This window comes from Sinocyclocheilus anshuiensis, unplaced genomic scaffold, assembly GCF_001515605.1.
Source record: "Sinocyclocheilus anshuiensis isolate Anshui unplaced genomic scaffold, SAMN03320099.WGS_v1.1 scaffold1021, whole genome shotgun sequence".
Lineage (NCBI taxonomy): Eukaryota > Metazoa > Chordata > Actinopteri > Cypriniformes > Cyprinidae > Sinocyclocheilus > Sinocyclocheilus anshuiensis.
The window spans coordinates 372,047-383,509 of record NW_015554136.1 but is presented as its reverse complement, the minus strand read 5'-3'; the positions used below and the strand labels follow the sequence as shown (position 1 = coordinate 383,509).

General features: G+C 37.3%; 1 protein-coding gene across 2 annotated transcripts in view; it reads left to right on the top strand.

Moving 5' to 3' along the window:
• The window catches only part of LOC107670387 (tyrosine-protein kinase ABL1-like), a 41,222-nt gene that overhangs the window by 4,515 nt on the left and 25,244 nt on the right, over positions 1-11,463 (top strand). Inside the window, exon 1 of one of the 2 annotated variants that reach the window (XM_016462970.1) lies at positions 10,051-11,175. The exons of the other annotated variant lie outside the window; for it this stretch is intronic. Coding sequence (XP_016318456.1) covers positions 11,091-11,175 — 85 coding nt within the window. The 5' untranslated portion in view covers positions 10,051-11,090. Of the gene's footprint in view, positions 1-10,050; positions 11,176-11,463 lie in introns of those variants that run through there. 2 annotated transcript variants of the gene reach the window in all.

The window sequence follows — 11,463 nt, the reverse complement described above, 5'->3', positions numbered from 1 at the left end:
ACGCTCACACACACACACACACACACACACACACACACACACACACACACACAGCCTCTCGAGGTTTATTCCATAATGTTTTTGTGGTTGATCTTATTGTTGAATTATTTGTGAGAACATGAAGGCTTCAGCATGGTTTGATTCAGTGGGAAGTGTAGATTACACGAATGACAGTCCGAACATGACAAGACAAGAACGTAGCGTGTGCATTCCTCCCTCTGTCTCTCATTCCAGCACTGTGTAGATTACACTGTGTGTGTGTGTGTGTGTGTGTGTGTGTGTGAGTGTGTGTGTGAGAGTGTGTTGTGTGTGTGAGTGTGTGTGTGTGTGTGTGTGTGAGTGTGTGTATGTGTGAGAGTGTGTGTGTGTGTGTCTTCTGATTCTGTGACTACAGCAGTGCTGCAGGTGTGATGCACTACAAACAATATGAGACAGACTTTTTCTAAATTAATCATTTTAACATTCTTGAGTGTTCTATAAGTACATAATACTAACGGAAAAAAATAAGCTGGATGTTAACTACGGGTAACTTCATGAAGCAAAACAAGAAAAATGTAACTAACCGAGTTACAGACCATTTATGTTATTATAAATATATTATAAGGTTATGCCATAAATATTACTTGGTGTTATACATATTACTATGAAAATAAATAAGAGTCAGTGAAACTGTTAAAAGCCTTAAAGTATTAAATCATAAAAATGATCTGAAATTTCTCCAGAAATTCCTCACCTTTTACCCCTCTGGAGTTTATATCCATGAAACTAACCTGGGCTGTGTTTCCCAGAGGCATCGTAAGCCTAAACCGATAGTAGAGATCATTGGTGGCAGTGGTTCTACGATCTGTTTAGGCTTATGATGCTTTTGGAAAATGCAGCCCTGAACTTTATATTTGTAAAAATGTTTTCTTTGAGGATTAGTCAAGTCAAATGTGTTTGTATATCGTTTTTCATAAAAATTATGATGTGTTAATGTTCTTAATATTTTCATGCCTTATATTTGCATATATCAGATTACTACTGTGTGACAATATAGTTACATTTTGCAACAATATAAACAATCTAATATTAGAGATTTGATATAGTATCACTTTCTGTGATTGTACTGTATGTACGGCCCTATGAAATCCAATTTATTATTTTTTTCCAAATTCATTTTTTTCCATTTTAATTTTTCTGGACTGCTTTTTAAATTGTATTAATCAAAAAGCATGTCTAATTAATTAAACAAAATAAAAATTTTACTATTTAATATCATTTTATTAAAAGTTTTACAAAAGTTACATGTTTAGAGCCCTATGAAATGTTTAATTTTTTTCTCACCTTATGTTGTATTGCTACCAAATTCTGTGTTTTAGCATGTCTAATTATTTGAATGCATAAAAAATAGGCTTATGAATTATCCCCCCCCCCATCAGAAATTCTGTGTTGTGTATTTACATTTTTCTGGTGATCAAATGGAGGCACAAAACATTAATTTAATTGATCTTTTAATTAATGAAAATTAAACCAATTTTATTTTTTTGGCCAAAAAGGACATTTGACTATTAAAATTAAAACACTGAAGAAATATTTTGTGATTCTTCCTTAAAAAAGTAAAGTTATATTAATTTTTCAACAGTAGTAGTAGTAGTTATACATTCTACTAAATAGGTCTAAAACTAATATATTTCTAGCACTATGTCTTGAAGTTTATTTTGATGGGTTGCCGTAAATACCTTTAAATTTATTTAAAGTGTATATGACGCTATTTTTACTCAAATGAAACGGTAAAACGCTCAGGAAGTGACTCTCAGAGCAGTCCTGGAGATGTTGTTCATGTATCTCTGTCCTCGTTTAGTGAGACGACAGATGCTGAAATCACCGCGAGCGTCAAGCTTAAGCAAAACTGTGTGTCTGCGCCATTCATTCACACAGAAACACGCAGAGCATGCAGGATTTATATTTAAATAGTCTTTTTGTGGCTTAATATTTACAGATACTAGTCCATATCACCGTTGTATCTTCCCACCGGGTTACCAAAATCTTAAAAACAAGGTTCCCACGGGTCTTTAAAAAGTCTTAAATACCTTAAATGGTATAAGCCAAGTCTTCATTATAATTTCAAGAGGTCTTAAATTTGAGGAAGGAAAGACAGGAATCATGATATCGCTTAATGTGACGATTAAACTTCAAAAAGCTGTTTTCATTGAATAAATATGAGCGCTGCACATTCCAAAGTCAAAATGTTTTTATATGAATGTGTTTCTGAAGGGAACCGAATGTGTTCAGAAGAGTATACACATAATATAGTGTATAGTGTATAGAATATACACTACTGTGCAAAAGTCTTACGCCATTAGTATTTTCACCAACAACAAAAAAACTGGTTTTAAGTCAGTTATTTCTATCTTTTGCTGTAGTGTGTCAGTAGGAAATATCAGTTTATATTTCCAAACATTCATTCTGCCATTAATTGTAATAATGCAGTGAGATATATGTTTGTGCTGCACACAGAGATGTGATCTGATCATCATCAGTCTGTCTGAGATTACATGAAGAAACAGAACAAACTGAGACAGACTCAATCCAGAAGAACTGACGCTTCAAGAAACCTCCTGCGAAGCTCCTGAGAAACTCTGCTCAAGTGCACCGAGAGCAAAAGCTGCTTCAAACACAAAGGATGCTCACACCAAATGTCGATTTGATTTAGTTAATAAAAATAGAAAATCTATTTGACATTATTTTTAACAGCATCCTCATTTTAAAGTGCCTCAAACGTTTAACAGCACTGTAGCTTTGCAGGAGGTTTCTTGAAGCGTCAGTCTGTCTCAGTTTGTTCTGTTTCTTCATGTGACTCCAGACAGACTGATGATGATCAGATCAGATCTCTGTGTGGATCAGTCGAGCCAGATGTTAATAGCAGCTGTACTCGGGGCCAGAGATGCTATGTCTCAGTTATCAGCTTTACCTTAACCGCGTCTAACACTAGATTTCCCTAGATATGCTAACTCTGGATGTTAAATTTGCATCTGCTGGACTGAACTAGTCCTGATGCAAACAGCTGCTCTGCTGGAGTCTGAACTGAATCAACTGGGTGTCGGGCTGAAGACTGACTGACGCTGTGTGTGTGTGTTTCTGTGTGAGTGTGTGTGTGTCTGTGTCTGTGTGTGTGTGTGTGTGTGTCTGTGTCTGTGTGAGTGTGTGTCTGTTTGTGTGTGTCTGTGTGTGTCTGTGTGTGTGTGTCTGTGTCTGTGTGTGCGTGTGTGTGTGTGTGTGTGTGTGTGATTTTGAGAGTGACGTCAGGCCTGTTGTGATTTCCCAGCAGCCCGTACACCTGGATCATGTTTCCGTTCCTGCGCTAATGCTGAAACCCTGCAGACATCCACATTTAGCTAACTGCTTCACATTAAAATAAACGCATGAAAGGACTCTCATGCTAAGCACTGCAGGCTCTGTGCGCTACGGTTTGGAAAGAGTGTTTTTAATGACGGCGAGGGATGGTGTACGTCAGCTAACTGAGTGGATTATATAAATGATTCTCTATGAGCTCATCTCTGAGCAATGTGCTTCATGTTTCTACATCTGTCACCTCCCCCTCTTTCACAAAAAAACCTGCCTCTCCAGCCCTTGCTTTTGTCTGCGCAAATGAGAAAACCCTTTCAGCGTTCAGTTATTAGAGCCGTTTAGGTCACCAGCAGTAGTGCTCCTCAAGGATCAAAACTCTTAAAGTCGAGTGTGTACGTGCAGCATTTGTGCTCCAGACGATTCCTCTAATTATGTGTGTTGAACACCATGAAAGAAAACGCATCGAGCACACTATAGCGTATGCCCTTGCAACTACAACACCTTAGAAACCACACGATCCCCCACGAAACACCCTAGCACTTGTATACAAGTGCACGTCTTAACAAGGTCTTAAAAAGTCTTAATTCGCCCTTTCACAAATTCAGGCATTCTTAAATCAGAGCAGATGTCTTAAATTTATAGTCATGGCGTTAAATGTTGCATGCATCTTTCTCAGTATTTGTTTTCCAATACAAATATCTAAACGTCCTTCAATCAAGGTACATTTTCTTAAGTTGCAAATTGTCTTGTTTTCAGAGAAATTGAACACAATAGATATTTGTACTGGAAAACAAGACAAATGGATTGAAATAAATAAATAAAAAGTGATGGAGCTCTATCGGAAGTTGTATTTTCAAGCTTTGAAGGGTTGCTAATACAAGACATTTGCATTTTGAGGCCATGTTGACATAGTGTTACGTTTTATTTATTCCTTACATTTTCTTTACTTGGTCTTAAAGTCCTAAAGTCTTAATTTTTCCTGCAGAAACCCTGCACATAGTAACATCCTGACCACCAGTTTAAATAAAGCAACTGCACAGCAAAGCAAATTTTGAACTTCTTAGTTGTTTTATTCAAGAAATGTAAAAATCTAGTGTAAAGCAGAGATGCACTCACATTAGCAAACTTTAGGTTTCTGTATGTCAACACGGCAAATTCATGTGAATGACTCAATCTCATTGGGAAATCTGGGGAAATCTTTCGCCTTTGCGCAAAATTCCAGATTGTGGGAATTGAGGTTGAAATGACTGGATTTCACCTGTGAAAATTCACCATGCAACAGTAAATGTGCCAGCACCATAACACAGACCAGAAGTTGTGTAGTTGTCAAGATTGGAAAATAATTAAATTAGTTTGAAGCAAAGTTACTGCATTCAGAAGCGCTTTAGCTGAAGATTTGTCAGAGCGCAGAGGAAAAAGGCACAATTAGTCTTTTTCACACTTCCGTGTTTCTGGCTTCCGGATTGGCGCTTGCAGGGTAAACGTTTTCCGGTGTCAACAGCGACCGGAGATAATACGCTCAAATGTACGGGAGATCAAAGACTATTTAAAAAAGGGACTTTGCCGGAGATGGAGAATGTTGAGTGTATTATCTCACGAGTCAGCGATCTGAGTGGCCATATAAGTTACAAACCAGTAAAATGTTATTTCTTTATAGATTATATAACAATAACTTGGAAAACAGAAAAGGTAAGAAGCATTATTTGAGAAAAGGGCATACTAATATAATAGGCGCAGACATGTAACGGAACTAACTTTACCCTGCACTGACGTAATTTCCGATTTTTGTGAAAAAGGCTAATCAGTGAAGCGTGTTTCTGTATAAGGAGTGATGTATGTCTGTAGGTGTTTTTGGCATTGAATGTAGAGATGCACCGATTGCAATTTTCTTTGCCGATTCCAATTTTTTTGTAAGTGTGACCTGCTGATACTGATTTATGCCGATTCCGATTTTCTTTCTAAAAACTATATTTGACCGCATATACAAACAAAAATCTATACTTTTTTAATGCAAATAATCATTTACATAATACAAAATTATTAAACATTACAATTCGCCCAATCTGGACAAAGTTATAGATGTTCTCTCACTTAAACAACTCTCAAAATAAAGTGCTCTGTGACTAGAAAAGAGGTAGAAATGAACTGAAAAGGAGTTGCTGTATATAACAAACATATATCATTTACCACTATTTTTCTTAAATTGTCATTTTTTCACTAACCTTATTAAATGTGTCATCTTTCACATCAAATTCTTACATTGTTTTAATTAATTCATTTAGAATAATAAGAAACTGTAGAGTTCTTACCATTCAAATGAAATCAGTATTAAACTCCATCTTTCCACTGCAGAGGAAACACAGAAGCTGCATCTGAAGTGGCTTTAGTTTTTTCGTGTCCACTCCTTTAAACATTCTAATATTGTGTATAATTTTGGCGCATCAGGGAGCCGCTCTCAGGATGCGGTGTATTTAAATATTTTTGAATGAGCGTTTGTGCTGTTTACTTTCACTTTCGATTTCGCAATCACACGCACTCTGTGTAAAGGGAGCAAGCACATCTTACAAGATCAGATATTTGTCAATGAGCTCAGAATCTGTTGAGCAGCAAATACTCCAGCATGGTCTTGTCAGTCATCTCTCCTTATTCTCGACCTGTGATCAGTCAAAGCTGACTCCTGTAGCTCTTGTTGGATGCAGGGTTGCCACAGAAATGCGCAGCGCCGACCTCATACGTCATCCTCCCGGAGCTGCTTCTGTGTACAACAGTGAGCGCAAGCTACATTAAAGTGATTATTACGGTTTGAATATGGATATTTTTCTTACAAAAACGCATCGATTCGCTACAGAAGGCCTTTGTTCACCCCCCGGAGCCGTGTGAGACACTTTTTTTTTTTTATGAATGGGCGCTTATTATTTAACTGCTTTTGGACTGATGCATGCAACACCCGCTGAGTGCCATTAAACAGCTTGAAAGATCAAAGACAATTTTTAATATAACTCCGACTGGATTTGTCTGAAAGAAGAAAGTCATATACACCTAGGATCACTTGAGGGTGAGTAATTTATGGGCTAATTTACATTTTTGGGTGAACTAACCCTTTAAATAAAGATCATGTTCTATGGAGATACTTTGTAAATTTCCTACCGTAAATATATCAAAACTTAATTTTTGATTAGTAATATGCATTTCCAGATTTTCAAATATTGTCCTATCCTAACAAACCATACATCAATGGAAAGCTTATTTATTCAGCTTTCAGATGATTTATAATTCTCAATTTCAAAAAATTTACCCTTATGACTGGTTTTGTGGTCCAGGGTCACATATTATAAATGTTTTTTTTTTCTACCACAGTATTCATCTATAACTTTCTGTGTGTGCTGTTGCGCTCATTAGTTTTGATTTCTGCACGAGTCTCTCTCACACACTCACTCACTATGCATGATATAAATACATTATCAGTCGCCATAAGTGTGACGTCAAAACTGTCATGTGGAAAATCGGCTAATTCCGGACTCTGGCCGGTCGATAGGTGCATCTCTAATTGAATGGTTTGATTCTCGGATACAGGAGCTTCTCCTTTGTGTCTGAAATCAGTCGAGCGATCATGTTAATGGAGCAGAGCATCAGACTCGTGTGGTATGGATCGCTGGGTTTTCCTCTTCCTGGCTGGACTGCAGCTTAACCATTATCAGCCGCTGGCTCATTCTTCTGACTGGAAAGTTCAGAGACTCTTTCATCTGAGTTGGCTGCCTCGTTTCTGGACTCCAGAGCGGCCCGGGTTCCCGTCTGTGGAGACGCCATTGGACAGACTCAGAGACCTGTGATCTGAGCTCATCCTCATTAGCCGCTTTCCCACATGTAGCTCCGGACTTATTCAAGAGGAGCTTTCTGGAACGCTTTAGCGGAGCGACACGGCTAGAGACATTCCCCATTACATCAGGAACCCCATGCTGACGTATTTGCTAGCTATGCCATCTAAAATATGGACTGCTGGATTTTTTGTTCGCTCATTCCAAGTGTAAAGGTCATTGCACACTGAGTCTGAAATTTTCGCACGTTAAAAAATAAATACGACCTCATGTTGTGTCAATCCCATTTACACACTGCCTCTGAAACTTTCGTCCGTCATAAAAAAATTCGGATCAGGTTCGATTTTCTGAGTTTTCGCATCCTTAGCAAGCATTTTGATAGGAAAGGATGACGAATACGAAAATTTCAGACTCAGTGTGCAAGGACCTTAAGTGTCCGGGTTTCCGTTTCTAGTGTCGTCAGAAGTACCAGTACTTCGGTCGATGCTTACATTTTAAAAACGTGGAGACACCAGCATTTATGCGTTACCAGGTCGATCCGGTATCGGCTTTCAAACGCTCCTGTATTTATGTGAGACTCTGTGAAGAGCTTAGAAAACAGGTTTTGCTGCGTTGAGCATTGTAGGCAATCACAGACAGACTGTTGTGAATGCAGTGGCCAATCAGAAGCTTTTAAGGCAGAATCCACTTAATACGCCAGAATTGTTTTGTTCTAATAAAGTATAAACTAGGGATGCAATGATACCATTTTTTCAGAACCGATCTGATACCGAAAATTCTGAGTATCTGCCGATACCGATCTGATCCGATGCCAGCGCAGTTTTTTGTAAATCAATGTAGAATTTTTATATTTTATTATGTATATATAAATACAAACACATGCATGTATATATTTAAGAAAAATATGTTATGTTTATACATTAAATACATTTATACATAATATAAATTATATGTATATAAAAATATATATGTATACATATAAATACATGTAAATATTTTCAAAATATATACTGTGTGTGTGTGTATTTATATACACATAATAAATATACAGAGTACACACATATATTATGTAAACAAAAACTTTTATTTTGGATGTGATTAATCACGATTAATCGTGATTAATCGTTTGACAGCACTAGAAAAAATATATAATCATAATCTATGACAAAAATACTATTATTAACTAGGTTAGTGAATAATTCAGCAGCAAAAAATACTCTAGAAAAATGGCTGCACAATAATTTTATAAAATCTAAACATTTAGTGAAACAACATTATTTAGTGGGGAACAAATAAAAGTTAATAAGTGTAGGACTAAACCTGGTAAAATGTTACACATTGCTCTTTGTATGGTTATAAAATACATTCATGAAAAACAAGTAGCCTAACTATAGTTATATATAAAATATATACTATAAAATTGAAAGACATTTCTTTTAAATGTATAGCACAGTAATGAAGGCAGCAGCATATGATAGATAGGACAGAACAAGAAAGACTATCAATAATCTTTCATTGCACAACAGTATTATAATACGAAAGGGTATGGCTCCAATCCAGAGTGCATAGAAATGTTCAAAGCACAAAGGAAAGAAATATTGATGCGTAGTGTATTATATCTGTGCAATAGTTTATCTGGTAAAATAGATTGGTCTTGTCTGACCGATACCAGATCCGATTCGATCCATCCCTAGTATAAACACAAGATAAATAAGAGATTCATAGTATAGTATAGATGGATGGTTTTGATTATAACGTGAGTTTTTTACATACATCTTAACTACAGCGGTCGCAAATGGCAAAATGCGATGCAACTAAAGAACATAAATCTTATTATAAACAGTGATTCTGTCTGTCTACACTGGATGCAGCGTGATCTGAGTGAAAAATCAATAAACCGATGCTTTGTTCTATTTATGATGTACTGACACTAGGGCTTTATAATTAAGACAATACGTTAAAATAATATGGTAAGAATCACCTGTTTGCAATATCAAGCAGCAAAACGAGCTGTTTTGTACAGCTAAAAATTGCTGGAAGCCGATGAGACTGGAAGCCAGACCCATTAAATTTACAGAATTTGGCCTTTTTATACAGTATCACTGTCTTCAACCATTAAGCCACGTTAAGCGTTTTTTATAATGGTTTTCTATCAGAGGAAAACACTTAACATGCATGCACTTTGCGTTCATATCCTGGGCTGCTTGCCTGCATATAGTTTGCATCATCAGTACACTGAGATTGGCCTTTTAATATTACCTTCTTAATGCATTAAGCCACATTAAGTTTTTTTTTCTTTATAACTATTTTCTATGGGAGGAAAATGCTCAACATGAAACTTTACGCATTGCTTTCATATTCTGGGCTTAATGCTTAACGGGATTGAAAAGAAAATTTTTAAATGTTTTTTTTTTTTTATTGTCGACGTTGTCAATGATGTTGACTAATCGTTTCAGCTGTAATGTGTAGTGTAGACAACATGGATACTTTCATTATATTTCGGTTCATATAGTCTTCAATTTGGACATTGTTTGGAGGTCAACACTTTGCCAATTGTGGAATTTTTTTTTTTTCAAGCCAAATGTAATTTTCTATATTTTTTCCCCAATTCATCATCAGATTATTCAGTTATTGAATTAATCAGTGGTTGTAACGTTCTTTAGAAGCAGCCACAGTGCAGGTGACGATATTTGTGCTTAATCACAGCAAAAAGCCCAGTGTTAAATTAACTCTCCCAGGAGTTTATTTGAGTTCACACTCGAGTGTTAAAAAGTAGCACTGAAGAGTGTCAAATTAACACTGAAGCAGAGTTAAAGTCAATGAGATAATTAGGTGATTAAGTGATGATCGACCATTTTTAAGACACCTGATGTTTACGAGCAGAATCACCAAAGTAGAAAATCTAAATTTTGGTCAGTGTTTGCATTAGTTGGGATCTTGAGCCTTCATTTTTTAATATTAGACTTTGTTTGGCTGAGTTATAACAGCCAGACAAACCAGAGGAAAGGCGATCATGTGGCTTTGATTATGTTTTGACATGACCTGAATAACTGAGTTAGGTTTTCTTTATGTTAGGTTTGATTACATCAACCCTCTGAGCAATATGATATCTATAGTCAGATGTTTTTAAAACTTATTTTGATCAAAAACTTAAAAAAAAAATCTTTAATTTAGACACACAGACATCAAGAATTAGCGTGAGAATCACAACAACGGTGACCATCAAAAACTCATCCATGGCTCCCATCATGCATTGCGGCATGAATGAATTATGGGCTGAATTGTCTTTGTAATTTCTTTTATTCATGCTGGCTGTTTGGCAGGAGTAATCCTGACCCTATGAAGTGCACTTGTGCCTTTGTTTCAAAGTGAAAACATTTGGGACGAGAGCGAAGCAGACAGCGAGAGTGTGTGGGACTGAAAGACAAAGGCAGGTTCCAGTTACACTCTCTCTGCAGATAATGCTGCAGGTTCCTGGAGGGGCGGAGCCAGGGCCATGATGTCGTCGGCTCTGAAAGGGCCTCTTTGTTGGCAGAGATCAGCACAAGCGTCCTGCTTTTCCTGTGGATCGTCTCTCAGCCGACAACACTGTCGTCAAAGTGCTTCGTTTAACTCCTCTTAGTGTTTTTTCCGTGACAATTATCCGTATGGATGGCTAGTTCCTCACCGGACTGAGAAAACGAGAAGAACTGGAGCGGGGGGGAAATGGAGCCTCTTACTCTGGAAAGTTGCTAGAAGAACCGCGTGAAGTCAGGATGTCAGTGTTTTTAGCCGTCTTTGACTTCATCTTCACGGTATACATGACATAAGCTACTAACACAAACTTTGTGGACAGATTTTTTTATGTTTTCAGTCACTTTTTTGAGCAATCGTTTGGATAAAAGAGAAAACAGCGATAGAGTTTGGGAACTGGATCTCTTTTTTTGAATTGGTCGCGTTGGGAAGCAAATGAAAATGTTGGAGATTTGTCTAAAATTGGTGGGCTGTAAATCCAAAAAAGGTCTTTCTTCGTCCTCCAGCTGTTACTTGGAAGGTAAGCGTCTGTGATGACGAATGTGTGTGTGTGTGTGTGTGTGTGAGTGAGTGTGCGTGCATGTGTGAATGTGCGTGCGTGCGTGAGTGTGTGTGTGTGCGTGCATGTGTGAGTGTGCGTGCGTGTGTGTGTGTGTTTGTGAGAGTGTGTGTGTGCGTGAGAGTGTGAGTGTACATGTGTGTGCGTGAGAGTGTGAGTGTACATGTGTGTGCGTGAGAGCGTGAGAATGTGTGCGTGAGTGTGCATGAGAGTGTGTGTGTGTGTGTGTGTGTGTGTGTGTGCGTGAGA